Source organism: Piliocolobus tephrosceles, chromosome 21 (assembly GCF_002776525.5).
Source record: "Piliocolobus tephrosceles isolate RC106 chromosome 21, ASM277652v3, whole genome shotgun sequence".
Classification (NCBI taxonomy): Eukaryota; Metazoa; Chordata; class Mammalia; order Primates; family Cercopithecidae; genus Piliocolobus; species Piliocolobus tephrosceles.
Genome location: NC_045454.1, coordinates 44,655,633 through 44,675,989, shown reverse-complemented (window position 1 = coordinate 44,675,989; position 20,357 = coordinate 44,655,633). Strand labels below are relative to the sequence as shown.

Here is a 20,357-nt window from a genome sequence, read left to right as displayed (position 1 = left end):
CTTTGCACATACTGTTCTCACTGCATTGCACATCATTCCCCCTACTCTGCTAGGAAAACTCCTACACATCCTTCAAAACCTCACTCACGCCTCCTCCCCTGGAAAGCCTTCCCACAGCTTTCTCTTCCCCACAGCTTTCTCCTGAGCTATGGCTATGCCTCAAAGAAAACCCTTAGGATAGCTCTACTCTCATAGTCCTGACACTTGGTTTAAGAGTGAGGGAGAAGCAGTGTGCAGAGGCTATGGCTCATCCTTCTCCGAGTCCCCAGCCCCCAGCACATGACACAGAGGAACTCTCAATGTTTGTTGACTGACTGAGTGATTAAGTGACTACAAACACAGAGAATTTACAGAAAGCAGCCTTGGAGAGAGGCCCAGCCAAGAGTACACTCTATGACCCAGGATGAGCCCCTCTCCTTCCCCAGTTTTTGGTTTTCCTGTCGCCTAAGCCCCACCTCCCCTTAGCAGAGACGACCCCCTAAGCTCCCGGGTCTCGGTGGCTCAGGCCACGGTGCTCAACGGTCCCACAGGGACTCACTGGTGTTGGCCACTGGGCACAGCTCGCAGGGATTGCCCCAAGCCTGGCCGAGGGAACAACAGCAGGAAGCCCGGGTGACACCAACTCCGATCTCAGCACTGCAGGAAATGCCACCGTCCCCTCGGTCATGCGTCTCCAGGAAACAGTTCCCAGCCCGAGTGTCTGAACAGGCAGAAGGGGATGGTTAGCAGGAGTCAGGGGGAAAGCCGCATGTGTGCGTGTGCATGCATGTGTCTATTTCAACAGGTGACAAGGACAATCGCTCTTGCGGGAGACCAGCAGATGTCCCGTTTGTCAGGAGTAGGTAGATTTGAACACGTTGACATCTGAGTTAACCCAGGGGGCAATCCCACCCACCTCTGCTGACCCCAGAACCCTGATCTGGAGCTGAGCATGGACTCACCCACGCAGCCCACTCCGCTGGGGTTCAGCTCAAAATCCGGGGGGCAGCTGCAGAGGTAGCTGCCGGGGGTGTTAACGCACACGCCGTTGATGCAGTTTACTGGGTCTATACACTCGTTAATGTCTGTGGGAAGGAGGCGTGGTCCTCAGCAGGGAGCCCTGCCTCGGCCCCCCTCCCTCCTGGCTTCATCCTGGGAAGCTGCAGCCCTCACTCAAGGTCAGCTTCTGGGCACCAGGGGACAATGTCATGTCCGTCCCTGGGAAGAAACCTAACGGGACAGGAACGTCCAGTCTGCTCTGTCCCCTCCAATCCCATTCCTTCTCCTGCTCTGTGCTGCTTGGCAGAGTTTTGCTCGTTGAACTCTACCTGCCCTGGGTTCCATGCAGTCAACATATGAAAACCATATCTATTTTATTTTCTTAATTTATTGATGTTTAGAGACAGGGTCTTGCTGTGTTGACCAGGCTGGAGTGCAGTTGCGCAATCATGGCTTACTGCGGCCTCAAACTCCTGGGTTCAAGCAATCCTTCTGCCTCAGCCTTTGGAGTAGTTGGGACTACAGGTGTGCACCACAATGCCCAGCTAAATTTTTATTTTTACTTTTTAGAGATGGGGTCTTGCTATGTTGCTCAGGCTGGTCTCCAACTCCTGGCCTCGAGTGATCCTCCCACCTCAGCCTTCCAAAGTGCTGAGATTATGGGCATGAGCCACCACACCCGGCCAAAACCCATCTATAGAAAATACTTTCAAACCATGGGTTAGCACACTCCGATCTGTAGGCCAAATCCGGTCCACCACCTATGTGTGTCAATAAAGTTTTATTGGTACAGGGGCCACATTCATTCATTTACATATTGCCTGTGGCTGCTTTTGAGCTACAATGGCAGAGTTGAATCATTATGACAGAGACTGACTGTGTGGCCTGCAAAGCCAAAAATATTTATCATCTGCCCATTTCTAAAACACACAGAGGTGGGAGACCCTTTCGGCAGCTAGGGTGGAGGGGCCACTTCAATCACTGAACTTATTCAGCAGGGGAACAGGAACGGGAAACGATGGGGACATCAGGCAAGGCGCTCCCTACCCCCCCGCAAGACTCCAAGGGAGGATGCTTGAGAAGAGATCTGAGGGCAGTGAGGGAGCAAGACATGTCCCCTGCCCCAGCTCCTGCTCTCTCCTCCCTCCTTCCAGCCCAGATGACCTCACACCTGTACAGTTGCCACCCCCTCGGTCCAGTTCGTAGCCACCATCGCAGATGCAGCGGAACATTCCAGGCAGGTTCTCACAGCTCCCAAATGCACAGAGGTTCCCTTGCGCACACTCGTCCACATCTGCGGGGACCCTGTGTCAGCCTGCCCCACCCAGAGTCTGCGGCAGGGACCACCCACTCTGTCCTCTGCCCCGCCGGGCCCAGCCTCACCCTGGCAGGCCCGGTGGTCCTCAGTGGGGTCAAAGCCCATCTCACATTCGCAGCGGTACCCGCCGGGCGCATTGAGGCACTGCCCGTTGTCACAGAGGTCCACGTTCTCGGCACATTCGTCTCTGTCTGAGGGGTCCCAAGATTCGGAGGACTGGAGACCGGTGGACCCGGACCCACGCAGGGTGGGTGGGAGGCCCCAGTCACTGGAACACTTCGCTGTCAGCCAGAGTCCCAGGCAAGTAGCCCTGGGGACTCAGTCCCTGACTCCGGGTGGGAGGCAAGTGACCGAAGCAGGGTCAGGGAGGGGAGAGGTGGTCTGGACTCTTGGACCCCACAGAGGGTACCCAGTCACTCCGGATCCAGGGACGAGAGCAGCCAGGAAGGAAGCGTCTCATGCACTTAAGGGTTCAAGGGAGCCGTGGACAGGCAGTAGCACCCCCTGGGCGGAGGACACAGCCTCTCCAGCACCCATGGAGTGATGAGTGAGTCAGAAGGAGTCAGGAGGTTGAGTGACCATGGCGGCCACCGTGAATTCAGCCCCCGTGGCTGTCCCTCTAGGGCCCCTGCCCTCTCACCCCCTAATCTCACCTTCGCAGGAGAAGCCATCCCCGGTAAAGCCCTGGCGGCAGGTGCAGCGGTAGGAGCCAGGGACATTGAGACAGTCACCTTTTGGGCTGCACTGGTGCTCCTTGGAGACGCATTCATCCAGGTCTGCAGGAGACGGAGCCCAGGCCCCCCACCCCATGGTGTGTGCATTGTGGGGGGCAGAAGGGAGAAAGACTCTCCAATCCTCCAACCCTGACTGCCCTCCTGCAGACACCCCCGCACCCCACCCTCCCACTGCCTTGCCCCTCACCTACCTCTTCTGCTTTGCCCTGATTTCCTGCCCCCAGGTACTCACCATGACATTCGAAGCCATGCCCCTCCCAGCCTGGCAGGCACCTACAGCTGAAACTCCCTGGGATGTTGAGACAGGAGGCATGACTGTCACAGTTGTGTCCTCCAACATCGCATTCATCCACATCTAAAGGGAGAGGAGGCACAACACCGAGACCCAGTCACAGAAGGAAAGACTCGATGCCATAGCAGCTGAAAGGGCGGGGACTCTTCCTCTCTAGCACAGAGCTGGTCCAGAAAGCCTCCTCCCCTCCACTGGGGGAGCTTCCATCTTTACCCAGAGCCCGAGAGGAGAACCCCCAAACCTAACAGATATGACTCTCAGCAACCCTCAGAAATGGTCTGAAATAGCAGCATGAAAGACTTGGGGTAGATATTAAGAGTGACTGTCCGGCCGCACACGGTGGCTCACGCCTGTAATCCCAGCACTTTGGGAGGCCGAGGTGGGTGGATCATGAGATCAGGAGATCAAGACCATCCTGGCTAACACGGTGAAACCCTGTCTCTACTAAAACTACAAAAATTAGCTGTGCATGGTGATGGACACCTGAAGTCCCAGCTACTCAGGAGGCTGAGGCAGTAGAATGGTGTGAACCCAGGAGGCAGAGCTTGCAGTGGGCAGAGATCACACCACTGCACTCCAGCCTGGGCAACAGAGCGAGACTCCGTCTCAAAACAAACAAACAAATGAAACAAAAACAAACAAAAAAACAAGTGACTGTCCGGATGAACACACCCCATTTCCAAGCCAGGATTTCCCTGTCCACCAGCATTTCCAATCCAGAGTCAATTCTGCATCACCCTTATAATCTCTGCCATGTTAAATCTGGGTGAGCTACTGTTACTAAACATTTCTTTACCACACTCCTGTTTTCACGGACATAAATCATGTTTTAAAAGACAATTTTGGATCCACATCAACAACCTCTAAGAAGTCATGAGCTTGATGCTCTGTTGTGTAACATTTGTTTCTAATACATATTAAAATAACCATCTAACTGGAGTGGATAGAATTGTGTCCCCTTAAAAGGTATGTTCAAGTCCTAAACCCTGAAACCCGTGAATATGACCTTATTTGGAAACAGGGTCTTTGTAGATGTAACTAAGATGAGGTCATCCCAGATTAAGGTAGGCTCCGATCCAGTGACTGGTGTTTTTCTAAGAAGGCTGTGTAGCCAGATGCAATGACTTACATCTGTAATCCCAGCTACTCGGGAAGCCAAGGTGGGAGGATCACTTGAGGCAGAGTTTGAGACCAGGTTGGGCAATGTAGTGAGAACCTGTTTCTACAAAAACACCTTTTTTCTCCCCCAAGGCATGATTTCACTCTGTCACCCCAGCTGGAGTGCCGTGCAGTGGTGCAATCTAGCTCACTGCCGCCTGGATCTCCTGGTCTTAAGCAAACCTCCAGCCTCAGCCTCCTGAGTAGCTAAGACTACAGGTGAGCGCCAGCATGCCTGGCTAATTTTTTAAATTTTTGTCTCAAACTCCTGAGCTCAAGAATCCTTCCACCTCAACCTCCCAAAGTGCTGGCATTACAGAAATGAGTCACCATGCCTGATCAACAAAAACTTTTTAAAAAATTAGCCCGGCTTGGGGGCATGCACCTGTAGTCCCAGATACTCGGGAGGCTGAGGCTGGGAGGATTGCTTGAACCCAGGAATTTAAGGCTATGAACCAGTTCATGAGCTATGATCACACCACGGCACTATAGCCTGGGCAACACAGCCCGACCTCACCTTTACAAATTAGATACTATTGGGTGCAGTGACTTCGTGCCTGTAATCTCAACAAATTGGGAGGCTGAGGCAAGAGGATTACTTGAGTCCAGGAGTTCAAGACCAACCCAAGTGACATAGTAAAACACTATCTCTGCCAAAAAAAAAAAAAAAAATTAGCTGAGTGTGATGGCACGTGTGGGAGGCTGAGGTGGGAAGATCACCTGAACCTGGAGGGGTGGAGGCTGCAGTGAGCTATGATTGCGTCACGGTGCTCCAGCCTGGGAGACAGAGTGAGACACTATCTCAAAATAAATAAATAAATAAATAAATAAATAAATAAATAAATAAATAAAGTAGGCCGGGCGCGATGGCTCAAGCCTGTAATCCCAGCACTTTGGGAGGCCGAGACGGGCGGATCACGAGGTCAGGAGATCAAGACCATCCTGGCTAACACGGTGAAACCCTGTCTCTACTAAAAACTACAAAAAACTAGCCGGGCGAGGTGGCGGGCGCCTGTACTCCCAGCTACTCGGGAGGCTGAGGCAGGAGAATGGCGTGAACCCGGGAGGCGGAGCTTGCAGTGAGCTGAGATCCGGCCACAGTACTCCATTCCGGGGGACAGAGTGAGACTCCGCCTCAAAAAAAAATAAAAATAAAAATAAATAAATAAATAAAGTAAAAAATGAAAAATTGTAAAAAATAGATACACAGAGAGAAGAAGGCCTTGTGAAGATGGAGACAGAAACTTGAATGACACGTCTACAAGCTGAGGAACGCTAAGGAGGCATAGAACAGGTTCTCCCTCTGATTCCCCAAGAAGGTACTAACCCCGCAGACACCTTGATTTCAGACTTCTGGCTTCCAGAACTATTATTCTAGAAGGAGAATACATTTCTTTTTAATTAAAAAAAAGTTTGTTTTTTTTTTTTTGAGATGGGGTTTTGCTCTGTGGCCCAAGCTGGAGTGCAGTGGTGCGATCTCGGCTCACTGCAACCTCCGCCTCCCGGATTCAAGCGATTCTCCTGCCTCAGCCTCCCAAGTGGCTGGAATTACAGGCATGCGCCACCACGCCCAGCTAATTTTGTGTTTTTAGTAGAGACGGGGTTTCACCATGTTGGCCAGGCTGGTCTCAAACTCCTGACCTCAGGTAATCCACCCACTTCGGCCTCCCAAAGTGCTGGGATTACAGGTGTGAGCTACCCTGCCCAGACTAATTTTTAAAATTTTTAATAGAGATGGGGTTGCTGTCTCTATTAATGTTGTCATATGGCCGTGTTGTGATGTATCCATGTCACCCAGGCTGGTCTTGAACCCACGGGCTCAAGCAATCCTCCCGCCTTGGCCTCTCAAAGTGCTGGGATTACAAGTGTGAGCCACCATGCCAGGTGGAGAATCAATTTACTTTTTTTCTTTTGAGACGGGGTCTTACTCTATTGCCCAGGCTGGAGTGCAGTGGTGCTATCTTGGCTCACTGCCACCTCTGCCTCCCGGGTTCAAATGATTCTCCTGCCTCAGTCTCCCAAGTAGCTGGGATTACCATGCCTGGCTAATTTTTGTATTTTTAGTAAAGATGGGGTTTCACCATGTTGACCAGGCTGGTCTTGAACTCCTGACCTCAGGTGATCTGCCCGCCTCGGCTTCCCAAAGTGCTGGGATTACAGGCGTGAGCCACCACGCCCGGCCCAGAGAATCAATTTCTAAGCCACCAATTGTGTGATCATTTGTTACGGCAACCACAGGGAACTAACACTGTCACTATTCAAATGTTTAAGTGTTCATCCCTGTATTGCATCAAATTATCAGGGATTTGCCTTTCAGAAATGCTGCTGCAGACATGTGGGGCTTCCCCTCCTGAGCTGTTCAGGGGACCCCCAGGGCACTGTACGGGACTCTGTTCTTTTTTTTATTTTTATCTTTTTTTTCAAGACGGAGTCTTGCTCAGTCGCCCAGGCTGGAGTGTGGTGGTGCAATCGCGGCTCACTGCAAGCTCTGCCTCCCGGGTTCATGCCATTCTCCTGCCTCAGCCTCCCAAGTAGCTAGGACTACAGGCGCCCACCACTACGCCTGGTTAATTTTTTTTGTATTTTTAGTAGAGACGGGGTTTCACCGTGTTAGCCAGGATGGTCTCCATCTCCTGACCTCATGATCCGCCCGTCTCGGCCTCCCAAAGTACTGGGATTACAGGCTTGAGCCACCGTGCCCGGCCTCTGTTCTTGCTTTAACACAAGAAGCCATCCGTGGAAATCTATGAGAATGAATTCTGGCTGCCCTCGGCATGAATCTGCATGATTCCCAAAATGGCCCCGGGGAGTCTTCTCTGCCTGCACCGCTGACCGCCGGCTCACCAGAGCATCCCGTGGCCCCCTTCCTGACCATGTAGCCCAGCTGACAGTGGCAGACAAAGGAACCCTTCGTGTTCTCGCAGTCCCCGTGGAGGCAGATGTGAGGGTTCAGGTCACACTCATCCACATCTGTTGGGGAAGAAAGCATGAGGTCTGAGGACCGGGTGCAGGGGTGACGGGAGAGGAAGTGGGTGAGGGTGACAGGGAGAGCCCCAGCATTCCTGACTGTCCCGCCACACAGGTCCTCTCTGCTAGGACTCTCTTTCTTTTCTCCAGGGGTGGGAAGCTCCCTCTATGTCCACTACTGGGCAATCGGGAGTGTTTTGTGAGCCTTTCACTGTGCACATTCCAAAGAACACACCAGGAATGTGGTTCCAAAAGTATTTTATGGTCAAATACATTTAGAGAAGGCTGAGATCCACAAAGCTAACCAGGGTGTCCTCCTGCAGGACTTTCCAGAGCCTTTATGCCAATATGCACAGTGGATCTGCAACAGGGGCATGGAGCAGAACGCATTCCCTAAATGCATTTGTTCACAAGGCCCATCGCTGAGACTTGCTTGCTCTCTGAGACTCCTACAAACTGAAACTCTCTAAGCTCTTCAAGCTTCACTTGGTTTCTTGGCCGGGAGTTACATTGTTACTTCCTGGAACTTCCACACGCTGGCCTCAGCTTTGTCCTGATAGGGCACCCGGCACACAACAGGACAACCTGTAGCTAGGTGAGGACAGCAATCGCCACCTTACAGAACACAGTTCTGAGTCTCTTTCCTGCCTTGTCCACTGTCCTCGGCCAGAAACCCCTTTGTCTTCGGTGATCTTAACGCACAGACCTTGAACAGGACACGATCCTCCGATAGGTGTAGCATATGTCGTATTAAACAAATGCCATTTAAAAGAGCAAGGTGTGGGGAATTCTGCTTCTGTTCCGTAAATGGGATCTCACGGGCTTTGGGGAGCAGACTTGGGATACTGGGGACACTTAAGTGGAAAACCAAGTGCTGTTACAAAGCCTCATCTCCCTACCCTCAAATGGTCATTGTCATGCCTATGTACCACCTTGTGGAAGACCTGGTGTGTGAATTCTGACACCGCCTCCTCCACCCCGCCATCCCGGCTCCTCACCAACACATGTCCTCATGTCTGGCGTGGCCACGAAACCATCATAGCACAGGCAGCGGTGACCCCCCGGCACGTTGGTGCAGTGGCCTTGGTCACAAACACTGGGGTTCTCTTCACACTCATCCACGTCTGGGGGAGCAGGGTTGGGAACTGTGCTTAGCTTTGCCCTGATAGACCACCCAGTACACATCTGCTCCCCAGGCCCCAGGACGACCTGTAGCCAGGTGAGGACAGCGATGGTCACTCAAGCAGTCTGGGGGCGCTCAGGCAATTCTGAGTTTGTTTTCCACCTTATTCACCCTCCTCTGCAAAAACCCCAGGGGCTCTCCCACAGGATGAACAGCCTGCCTGGGGCCAGGACCACAAGCCAGGCAGGGGGTGCCTCGGGTCTGCTTGGCTTCACTACGCTGTGCTGGGCTCTGGGCCAGTGTAGGACCCGGCCAGCACCTCCTCCTCACCCCCCACACCAGGCAGTGGGAAGAGGTTGTGCCCACCTACCTGCACATGCCCTTCCGTCGGGCATCAGCGAGTAGCCCTGCCCACAGCTGCACCGGTAGCTGCCCTCAGTGTTAATACAGTACACGTCACACCCACCATTCCGGAGCCGGCATTCGTTGATATCTGCAGGATGCAGGGCAGACAGGGGCTGAGGCTGGGGGGAGGGGGCTGGTTTGGGGGTGGGAACAGAGTGGAGTTGAGGACAGGAGGGGCTGCCACTATGGCTGGGGATGCGGTTGGTGCCCAGCGCCCAGCAGGTGGGCACAGTCTCACCCACGCAGCCTTGGCGGTCCGGTGTGCCCTGGAAGCCGGCGTGGCAGGAGCACTGGAAGGCACCGATGACATTGACACAGTGGCCGTGGGGACACAGGCCATCCCTCAGGGAGCACTCATCGATGTCTGTGGGGGAGTGCAGATGAAAGACAAGCCTGTGCCCCATCTGCCGTCTGTGTGACCATGAGACACACCGGGGCACACACGCGCGCTAAGCAGCTCACGCTGCCGACACTGGCATAGACCCGCATGTGCCTGTCCATACACTCACATTCACTCACATGCAAATACACACACTCTCCTATAAACACAGACACCCAGATACACACCACACGTGCCTGCTCACACAGACTCACAAACACACCCCGGCACCCACTCACGTGTGAACACACTCGCCCTTGACAGACACACACAGGCACACTCAGATACACACTCACACTCAGGGACACACTCCTAAATTCACAACACACCTTATATCCACTTGCATACAAATACACTCACCTGTGTGTAAAGACACAGCCACACCCGGGGCACACTCACACCCATGTGCACACTCAGACACACACATAAACACACCCTCAAACATACTTGTCCTTGCACAAACACACGTCCATACCCAGACAGCCACACCCAGAGGTACACCCACACACACCCACTCACAAACACATCCTCACACCCACTCACACACAGACACACCTCCCTTTATAAACATGCATTTGCATCCAACTACACATCACATTCTCTTGCACACACGCACACAGACTTACATACAAACACAACCACTCAGAAATTAGCCAGGCATGGCTGGGCGCCGTGGCTCACGCCTGTAATCCCAGCACTTTGGGAGGCCGAGGCGGGCGGATCATGAGGTCAGGAGATTGAGACCATCCTGGATAATACTGTGAAACCCCGTCTCTAAATATACAAAAAAAAATTAGCCGAGTGTGGTGGTGGGCACCTGTAGTCACAGTTCCTTGGGAGGCTGAGGCAGGAGAATGGCGTGAGCCCAGGAGGCGGAGCTTGCAGTGAGCCAAGATGGCAGCCACTGCACTCCAGCCTGGGCGACAGAGTGAGACTCCGTCTCAAAAAATAAATAAATAAATAAATAAATAAGCCAGGCATGGTGGCGCATGTCTGTGGTTCCACCTACTTGGGAGGCTGAGGTGGGAGGATCACCTGAGCCCAGGAGGTGGAGGCTGCAGTGAGCTGTGATCGTGCCACTGCAGCCCAGACTGGACAACAGACTGGGACCCTGTGTCAAACAAAACAAAATGAAACACACACACACACACACACACACACACACACACTTACCCTTGGTAGATACATTCATATCCAAATACTCAAACCGTCTTGTGTGTTCACATAGATGCACACACACACTCACACCTACTCACATGCAAACACTCCCCATTGTACAGACACACACAGTCACACAAATGCACAAACGCCTGCCGTTGTACAGACACTCACGCATGTGCGTGTTCATCTAGACACAAAAACACACTCCCGCCACCTTGCATATAAACCCACTTACACACACAGGTACACACTGACACACGCTTGCACGCTCACACACTGGCCTCAGGGAGACAGATACACATGCCCACCCTCTCACTCATCCAGCTCACGTTCACCAGACACCCACTTTCACACACACGGGCTCACACTCACACTCGCACACCCAGATGCACACTCACCCTCACAGGCAGTGCCCTCGGCTGTCAGCTCGTGCCCAGGGGGACACTGGCACTTGTAGCTCCCATCCGTGTTGGTGCAAGTGCCTCCCCGGCAGAGCAGTGGGTCCCTTGCACACTCGTCCACGTCTGAAGGTTTGTGTGGAAAGAGAGCAGGTGTGAAGGTGCTGACGCAGGGAGGGGGCCATGAGGCTCATGCTGGCTTCTCCCCGCCACCTCCCCAGCCCCCTTCACCCCAGCGGGAGCCAGGAGAGCCTGGGGGCTCCGGGCTGGGATGACCCAGGGGAGTGGGGTCTGCACCAGGAGCAGAGACCAGCCAGATGGGGAGGGAGGCTGAGATTCTCAGAAGAACAAAGGCCATGAAGTTGACACTCTTGGTGCCACTAGAAAAGGCACTAAGAAGCCCCCGTCCACACCCTGCAGGACATGCCAGAAAGCTGAGGCTCAGTCCCGCCAGGACTCAGGGCAGGGAGCAGACAGCCTCACCATGGCCTCATCACTCTTTTCTTTTTTTTTTTTGAGACGGAGTCTCGCTCTGTTGCCTAGGCTGGAGTGCAGTGGCCGGATCTCAGCTCACTGCAAGCTCCGCCTCCCGGGTTTACGCCATTCTCCTGCCTCAGCCTCCCGAGTAGCTGGGACTACAGGCGCCCGCCACCACACCGAGCTAATTTTTTGTATTTTAGTAGAGATGGGGTTTCACCGTGTTGCCCAGGCTGGTTTTGAACTCCTGAACTCAGGAAATCTGCCCACCCTGGCCTCCCAAAGTGCTGGGATTACAGGCATGAACCACCTTGCCTGGGTTTTTCTTTTTCCTCCCTTCCTTCCTTCCTTCCTTCCTTCCTTCCTTCCTTCCTTCCTTCCTTCCTTCCTTCCTTCTCTCTGTCTCTCTCTCTCTCTTTCTTTCTTTCTCTCTCTCTCTCTCTTTCTTCTTTCTTTCCTCTTTCTTACGACAGGGTCTCACTCCATCTCCCAGGCTGGAGTGCAGAAATGCAATCATGGTTCACTGTAGCCTCAACCTCCTGGGCTCAAGGGATCCTCCCTTCTCAGCCTCCCAAGTGGCATGAGCCACCATGCCCAGCTAATTTTTTAAAAATTTTGTAGTGAGAGGGGCTTGCTATGTTGCCCAGGCTGGGCTCGAACTCCTGGACTCAAGCAATCCTACTGCCTCGGCAACAGCCGTCCCCACCCATCCCCACCCTCCGTCTCCTCAATGCCCACCCTGCCCAGGGCGCCCACCGCACCCCTGCCCGGCAGTCACCAACCCATGCAGTCCTTCATCAGCATGAAGCCGCTTTCATAGCCGGGAAAACACTCGCACTCAAAGCTGCCTGGAGTGTTGACACAGGCGCCCTGGCCGCAGAGGTCAGGGGAGATGCGACACTCGTCGATATCTGTAGGTAGAGGAGGCAGAGGCTGGAGGGGCCGTGTGTGCCGCATCACGAGGCACAAGGCAGAGGGGTACCTGTCCTTTGATGTGGGTGTGGGCTAGAGGAAGCCTGTCTGCAGACATAAGGAGGCACAGGCCAAGAGGGGAGGGGCCCCCGGATGCAGACGCGATGGGGTGCCGGAGGGGGTCATCAAATCTGTAGACATGACAGGCGGAACAGAAGCTCCCAAAAGGGAAGCTGAGGAAACGGAGAGACCCCGAACTAAACATGACAAGGGCAGGGAGTTTTCTCACAGCCCGGAGCTCTCCATTTTCTTTATTTTGGTGGTAGGTTTGTTTGTTTGTTTTATTTTATTTTATTTTTATTACTTATTTATTTATTTACTTATTTTTTTAGAGACAGTCTCTCTCTGTCACCCAGGCTGGAGTGCAGTGATGCACACTCGGCTCACTACAACTTCTGTCTCCCAGGATCAAGCGATTCTCCTGCCTCAGTCTCCCGAGTAGCTGGGATTACAGGCATGCGCCACTGTGCCCGACTAATTTTGTATTTTTAGTAAGATGGGGTTTCACCATGTTGGCCAGCCTGTTCTCGAACTCCTGACCTAAAGCAATCCACCCACCTCGGCCTTTCAAAGTGCTAGGATTACAGGCGTGAGCCACCGCACACAGCCTGTTTGTTTTTTCAGAGACAGGGTCTTGCTCTGTCACCCAGGCTGGAGTACAGTGGTGTGATCACAGCTCACTGCAGCCTCAACCTCCCGGGGGCTCAAGGGATCCTTCTGCCTCAGCCTCTGGAGTAGCTGGGACTGCAGTTAATGCAATAATAATTTTTTATTTTTTGCAGAGATGGAGGTCTTGCTGTGTTACCCAGGCTAGTCTCAAACTCTTGGGCTCAAGCAATCCTCCCACTTTGGCCTCCAAAAGTGCTGTGATTACAGGCGTGAGCCACCATGCCGGCCCTGGAGGCCTCTAAAGGTCACCTTTGCCAGCCCCTTCTTTTGAGATGCAGTCTCGTTCTGTCACCCAGGCTGGAGTGCAATGGCATGATCTTGGCTTACTGTAACCTCCGCCTCCTGGGTTCAAGTGATTCTCCTGCCTCAGCCTCACAAGTAACTGGGATTACAGGTGCCCGCCACCACACCCAGCTAATTTTTGTACTCTTAGTAGAGACAGGGTATTGCCATGTTGGCCAGGCTGGTCTCGAACTCCTGACCTCAAATGATCCACTCACTTTGGCCTCCCAAAGTGCTGGGATTACAGGTGTGATCCATCGCGCCTGGCCCAGCCCCTTCTTTCATAGTCAGGGTCCCTGCAGCCCAAGGAGGGCAATCACGTGCCCTAGGTCACACTGCACAGAGGCAGACACGAGAAGTGCCTAAAGAACAGGTGCTCGCTGGGCACGGTGGCGCATGCCTGTAATCCCAGCACTTTGGGAGGCTGAGGTGGGTGGATCACCTGAGGTCGGGAGTTCAAGATCATCCTGACCAACATGGAGAAACCCCATCTCTATTGAAAAATACAATATTAGCCAGGCATGGTGGTGCACTCCTGTAATCCCAGCTACTCAGGAAGCTGAGGCAGGAGAATGTCTTGAACCTGGGAGGCGGAGGTTGGAGTAAGCCGAGATCGTGCCATTGCACTCCAGCCTGGGCAACAAGAGTGAAACTCCACCTCAAAAAAGAAGAAGAAGAAGAAGGAGAAAGAGAAGGAGAAGGAGAAGGAGAATAGGGAAGAGGGAAGAGGGAAGAGGAAGAAGAAAGAAGAAGAAAAAGAAAAACGGGCATTGTCTCTACGTCTTATTCGAGGCCCCGATCCCTTCCAAGGATCACGCTCTCTCCACAAGGCAGAGGTGGCACCTACCTGTGCAGTTCCGTTCTTGGGCATCCAGGGCGAAGCCCCCCGCACAGGCACAGTGGAAGCTGCCCACCGTGTTTCTGCAGGTACCATGCGTGCAGAGGCCAGGGAACGCCTTGCATTCATTCACATCTGAAGTACAGGGGCATCAAACCACCCTGACGTCCCCAAGCTCGGGATCCATACACCAAGCCGTCCTTGGGTTCTTAGTGCCTGGCCTTGCCCACATCCCCGTTTCCCCAAACACACCTCCCATCTCCAGGCTTTTGCCTGTGCCGTGCCCCTCCCCATCCTTCCGGGGGCCTGACCCCTGCCCCAACCGCACCTTTATAGAACGGCCGGCCAGAGAGGAAGTCCCGGCGGGCAAAGCCCAGCCCCCGCGGGCACAGGCTGGCAAACTCCAAGGACTCGGGATCCGGGCAGGCCTCGCACTCGGTTCCCCAGGCGGCCCCAATGGAGCAGCAGCAGACGTCCATCCGGTACTTGTCAGGCAGGGTGACCCCACACTCATCCTCGTCCCATCGCAGGAAACATGCTTCCAATCTCACATCTGCACAAGGGAACAGTCACTGCGTCCCCACCCCTGCCACTGTGCCCGCTGCGAGACAGGCATGCCGCTCAGTCACTCCCATTGGAAACTTTCTCCCGGATGCAGTCAGGTCGAGGGCCAGAGTGAAAAAAGGTGACTTTCTCCAGGCACTGCCTGGGAGGGTACTGTGTGTACTGTTCTGTAGCACTCTTCTAAGCCCCTCTATCCATATATTTGTTTTAATGATTGATTCATTGGTTGATTGATTTGTTTTGAGACATAGTCTTGCTCTGTCGCCCAGGCTGGAGTGCAGTGGCGCAATCTCAGCTCACTGCAACCTCCACCTCCCAGGTTCAAGCAATTCTCCTGCTTCAGCCTCCCGAGAAGCTGGGATTACAGGCGTGTGCCACCACACCCAGCTAACTTTTGGGTTTTTTTAGTAGAGACTTGGTTTCACCATGTTGACCAGGCTGATCTCGAACTCAAGCGATCTGCCCACCTTGGCCTCCCACAGTGCTGTGATTACAGGTGTGAGCCACCGTGCCTGACGAATTTTTTTTTTAAGACAGAGTCTCGCTCTGTCCCCTAGGCTGTAGTGCAGTGGCACAATCTCAGCTCACTGCAACCTCCACCTCCCCGGTTCAAGCGATTCTCCTGCCTCAGCCTGCCGAGTAGCTGGGATTACAGGCACCTGCCACCACACCTGGCTAATTTTTGTATTTTAGTAGAGATTGAGTTTCACCATGTTAACCAGGTGGGTCTTGAACTCTTGACCTCAAGCAATCCACCTGCCTCGCCCTCCCAAAAGTGCTGGCATTACAGGCGTGAGCCACCATGCCCGGCCACTAAGGCTTTTGTTTTTTTTTTTTTTTTTGAGATGGAGTCTCGCTCTGTCATCCAGGCTGGAGTGCAGTGGCCTGATCTCGGCTCACTGCAAGTTCCGCCCAAGTTCATGCCATTCTCCTGCCCCAGCCTCCTGAGTAGCTGGGACTACAGGCGCCCACCACTACGCCTGGCTAATTTTTTTTTTTTTTTTTTTTTTTTTTTTTGTATTTTTAGCAGAGACAGGGTTTCACCGTGTTAGCCACGATGGTCTCAATCTCCTGACCTCATGATCCGCCCGTCTCGGCCTCCCAAAGTGCTGGGATTACAGAAGTGAGCCACCGCGCCCGGCCTAACTTTTGTATTTTTTAATAGAGACTCGGTTTCTACACGTTGCCAAGCTGATCTCAAACTCAAGTGATCTGCTTACCTCGACCTCCCAAAGTGCTGGGATTGTAGGCGTGAGCCACTATGCCTGGCCACTAAGGATTTTTAGGTCAGTGAAACTACCCTATGTGACACTACAATGGTGAACACATGTCATTATACATTCGTCCAAACCCACAGAATGTCCAACACACCAAGGGTAAACCCTAAGGTGCTCTATGGACTTGGAGATGACAGTGATGTACCTGCGTAGTTTCATCCATCATAACAAATGCACGCTCTAACCCTGGGGCAAGATGTTGATAGTGGAGGAGGCTGTGCGTGTGTGGAGGTGGGGGCTATGTGGTCATACTTGCTGTGAACCTAAAACCGTCGTCAAAGATAAATCCTGGCTGGAATTCCAGCACTCTGGGATGCTGAGGTGGGGGGATCCCTTGAGGCCGGAGTTTGAGACCAGCCTAGGCAAGATAGTGAGACCTTGTCCCTACTAAAAAAAAAAAAAAAAAAAAAAAAGTACCAATAAAGAAATAAATTAGCTGGGTATGGTGCTGCACACCTGTAGTCTCAGCTGCTCAGGAGATCAAGGTACAAAAATCAGCTGAACCCAGGAAGTGCAAGTTGTAGTGAGATGAGATTGTGCCACTGCACTCCTGCCTGGGTGACAGAGTGACACCCTGTCTCAAGAAAAAAGAAGAAAGAAAAAAAAACCCACCCAAATGTCTTTCATGATGTGTTAGCCAGAGGCGGAGGATCCCAAAGGATGCCTGAAATCTCTCCCCAGCTCACGCCTGTAATCCCAACACTTTGGGAGGCCCAGGCGGGCAGATCACCTGAGGTCAGAAGTTCAAGATCAGCCTGGCCAACATGGTGAAACCCCGTCTCTACTAAAAATACAAAAATTAGCCAGGCGTGGTGGTGAGTGCCTGTAATCCCAGCTACTCAGGAGGCTGAAGCAGGAGAATGGCTTGAACCTGGGAGGCAGAAGTTGCAGTGAGCCGAGGTCACGCCACCACACTCCAGCCTGGGCAACATAAGCGAGACTCCGTCTCAAAAAAAAAAATCTCTCCTGTTCCTTGAGTTGCTGCAGGTGGAGGGAACGAAGGAAGGATGGGTGGCCCCGTGTGTGGACCTCCCCTGGACTCACCCACGCACAGCCGACCCGAGGCTTCCAGCATCAGGCCCTCTGGACACTCGCAGCGGAAAGACCCAGCAGTGTTGACACAACGCCCGTTGGGACAGACTCCCGGGAAGGACTCACACTCGTTCACATCTGGGTGGCAGAAAGTAAGGGAGGAGGGAAAGCCGGAGGGTCCAGGGAGGGGAAGGGCGCTGGCTGGCCATTCCCCTGGGGTCTCAAGTTGTCCTTGGGGAGGAAGGAAGGGGATGGGGACAGGGATTGGGGACTGTCAAGAAGGCCTGGGGACCAGGGAGGGAGAACGTCTGTCCCCATCGTAAAAGACTACAGGGCGGGGCCGGAGGTGACACCCATGGGGGTGATGCAACTGGTGGTGTGCGGGCTCTGGAGTGGGGGTGAGCTGGACACAGGCAGGGAGTTACCATCGCAGGTGACACCCGTCATCCGGGCAAAGCCCCGGGCACAGGCAGGGTCTGCAATTGGGAGAATGAGAATGAAGAGCGGAGTCATTCTTTCATGCCAGCCCCAGGGGGGACCCGCCCCGTTGAGGGCTTTTCCCGTGGGCACCTGGGAGGCCCCGAGGAGGATGTTACCAATCTCGCAGCGTTCGCAGGGGCTCCCCCAGGCTGCCCCGAGGGTGGCGCAGCACTCGGACCGCAGGCTGGCTCCCTGAAGGTTCACCTCACAGCGGCTCTCCTGGATCTTTAGCCAGCAGGTGCCCTTGGTGCTGTCTGGGGAGAAAAGGCGGGTCACCTGTCTCACCTGCCGGGCCCACACCTGCACCCTGACCCACAGATGCCCAGCCTCTGGAACGCCATCAGGCTCCGGGGCCGCTCACCTAGACAGATGGTACCAGAGGAGTCCAGCCGGCTGCCAGGGACACATTTGCAGGTGTAGGAGCCAGCCAGGTTCTGACAGACGCCGTTCACACACGGGCTGGACAGGCATTCATCGACATCTGCAGGGACAGCCCCCCACCAGGCCGTGAACTGCAGGAGGAGGAGCCTTACCTGGCCAGGACCCCTCCTCCCCCAAGGGACTGCTGTACCCAGTGGCACAGGGTGCACCCAAATGCACAAGTGTGCAGAGGGCACTGGAATCAAATGCATGTGCAGACACATGTGTGTGCTGAGCTGTGTGTGTACACGCTGTAAGAGACAGGAAATGCCAAACTGTTTTCCTTTTTTTCTTTCTTTTTTTTTCTTTTTTATGAGACAGAGTCTCACTCTGTTGCCCAGGCTGGAGTGCAGTGGCACCATCCCGGCTCACTGCAACCTCTGTCTCCTGGGTTCAAGCGATTCTCATGCCTTAGCCTCCGAAGTAGCTGGGACTACAGGCATGTGCTACCTTGCCCGGCTAATTTTTTTTGCATTTTTAGTAGAGACAGGGTTTCATGATGTTGACCAGGCTGGTCTCAAACTCCCAACCTCAGGTGGTCCACCCGCCTCGGCCTCCCAAAGTGCTGGGATTCTAGGCGTGAGCCACTGCACCCAGCCAAAACTGTATTCTTACTCTCACCTTCAACACAACACAACACAACACAACCCAACACAACACAGAATACATCAGTGATCAGACGTGGATTTTTTTGTTTGTTTTTGCCAAACTGCCCAATTCTCCGACACCAGTAGGGTGCCCTATAGTTCAGTTCTGATGCTATCTGCCTGGAGTTGAAGTCTGACTCCACAGGTTGAGGGCTCAGTCCCACAAGACCGTCATCCACTCAGATGCCAATTGCAAATCGGGGTCTCCAGAATTTCTGCCTTCTCCTCGGGCTTGATCATCCGCTAGAGTGACTCACAGGACTCAGGGAAATACTTAACTTATGTTTACTAGTTTATTATGAAGGATATTATAGGCTGGGCGCAGTGGCTCATGCCTGTCATCCCAGCATTTTGGGAGGCTGAGGCAGGTGGATCACGGAGGTCAGGAGTTTGAGACCAGCCTGGCCAACACGATGAAACCCTATCTCTATTAAAAATACAAATTAATGGCCAGGCGCGGTGGCTCAAGCCTGTAATCCCAGCACTTTGGGATGCCAAGATGGGCAGATCACGAGGTCAGGAGATCGAGATCATCCTGGCTAACACGGTGAAACCCCGTCTCTACTGAAAAATACAAAAAACTAGCCGGGCGAGGTGGCAGGTGCCTGTAGTCCCAGCTACTTGGGAGGCTAAGGCAGGAGAATGGCGTAAACCCAGGAGGCGGAGCTTGCAGTGAGCTGAAATCCGGCCACTGCACTCCAGCCTGGGTGACAGAGTGAGACTCCGTCTCAAAAAAATATATATATATATATAAATTAGCCGGGTGTGGTAGTGCACGCCTGCAGTCCCAGCTACTTGGGAGGCTGAGGCAGGATAATCTCTTGAACCACGGGAGAACTGCTTGAACCCAGGAGGTAGAGGTTGCAGTGAGCCGAGATCGCGCCATTGCACTCCAGCCTGGGCAACAGAGCGAGACTCTGTCTCAAAAAGACAAAATAAAAAAATAAAGGATACTAAGGATATTACAAATGATGAACAGCCAGATGGAAGAGATGCATGGTATGGGGTATCTGGGAGGAGACATGAAATTTCCGTGCCTGCTCTGGGTGTGCCACCTTGCCAGCACACACGTGTGTCCATCCACCTGGAAGCTCTCCAAAGTCCACAGTTCGAGTACGACTTCTGGGATGTGTGTATAAATGTGTGCCCCTGAGTGTGTACAGCTGGGTGTGACTAGGACCACAAGTGTGGGAAGTGTGAGAATGAGTGTATGGGCCAGGCATGGTGGCTCGCGCCTATAATCCCAGCACTTTGGCAGGCTGAGGCGGGTGGATCACTTGAGGTCAGGAGTTCGAGACCAGCCTGGCGAACATGGTGAAACCCTGTCTCTACTAAAAATACAAAAATTATCTGGGTGTGGTGGTGGGCACCTGTAATCCCAGCTACTCAGGAGGCTAAAGCAGGAGAATCGCTTGAACTGGGAGGCGGAGGTTGCAGTGAGCCAAGATCGCGCCACTGCACTCCAGACTGGGTGATAGAGCAAGACTCTGTCTCAAAAAATAAAAAGAATAAGTGTGCATGTAAATGTGAGTATATGCATGTCTTTGAGTGCGTGTGTGTGAATGTAGGTACATATGCAAGTGTCTTTGAGTGTGCATGTCTGTGTACACATGCACACAGCATGTCTGAATGTATTTGCATGTACACAGCATGTGCAGTGTGTCTGGGTTTATGTATGCATGACACATGCAACGTGCATGTCTGAGTGTGCCTGTGTGCAGGATGTTTCTGAGTGTGTGCATATGTGTCTTGTGTACACACCTCATGCAACATGTGTGAGTATCTG

At 53.3% G+C, this 20,357-nt stretch overlaps 1 protein-coding gene across 2 annotated transcripts in view; it reads right to left on the bottom strand.

Annotated features, from left to right (window-relative positions):
* The window catches only part of FBN3 (fibrillin 3), an 86,684-nt gene that overhangs the window by 43,564 nt on the left and 22,763 nt on the right, over positions 1-20,357 (bottom strand). For both annotated transcript variants that reach the window (XM_026455607.1, XM_026455606.1), the window contains exons 19-36: positions 17,866-17,985; positions 17,621-17,758; positions 17,450-17,500; positions 17,037-17,162; positions 14,480-14,704; positions 14,161-14,286; positions 12,173-12,301; positions 10,914-11,039; positions 9,214-9,339; positions 8,941-9,063; positions 8,446-8,571; positions 7,325-7,450; positions 3,263-3,385; positions 2,950-3,072; positions 2,362-2,487; positions 2,150-2,272; positions 942-1,064; positions 539-700 (exon numbers count right to left, since the gene is read on the bottom strand). In XM_026455607.1, the coding sequence (XP_026311392.1) occupies positions 539-700; positions 942-1,064; positions 2,150-2,272; positions 2,362-2,487; positions 2,950-3,072; positions 3,263-3,385; positions 7,325-7,450; positions 8,446-8,571; positions 8,941-9,063; positions 9,214-9,339; positions 10,914-11,039; positions 12,173-12,301; positions 14,161-14,286; positions 14,480-14,704; positions 17,037-17,162; positions 17,450-17,500; positions 17,621-17,758; positions 17,866-17,985 (2,322 nt within the window). The remainder of the gene's footprint in view (positions 1-538; positions 701-941; positions 1,065-2,149; positions 2,273-2,361; positions 2,488-2,949; positions 3,073-3,262; positions 3,386-7,324; positions 7,451-8,445; positions 8,572-8,940; positions 9,064-9,213; positions 9,340-10,913; positions 11,040-12,172; positions 12,302-14,160; positions 14,287-14,479; positions 14,705-17,036; positions 17,163-17,449; positions 17,501-17,620; positions 17,759-17,865; positions 17,986-20,357) is intronic.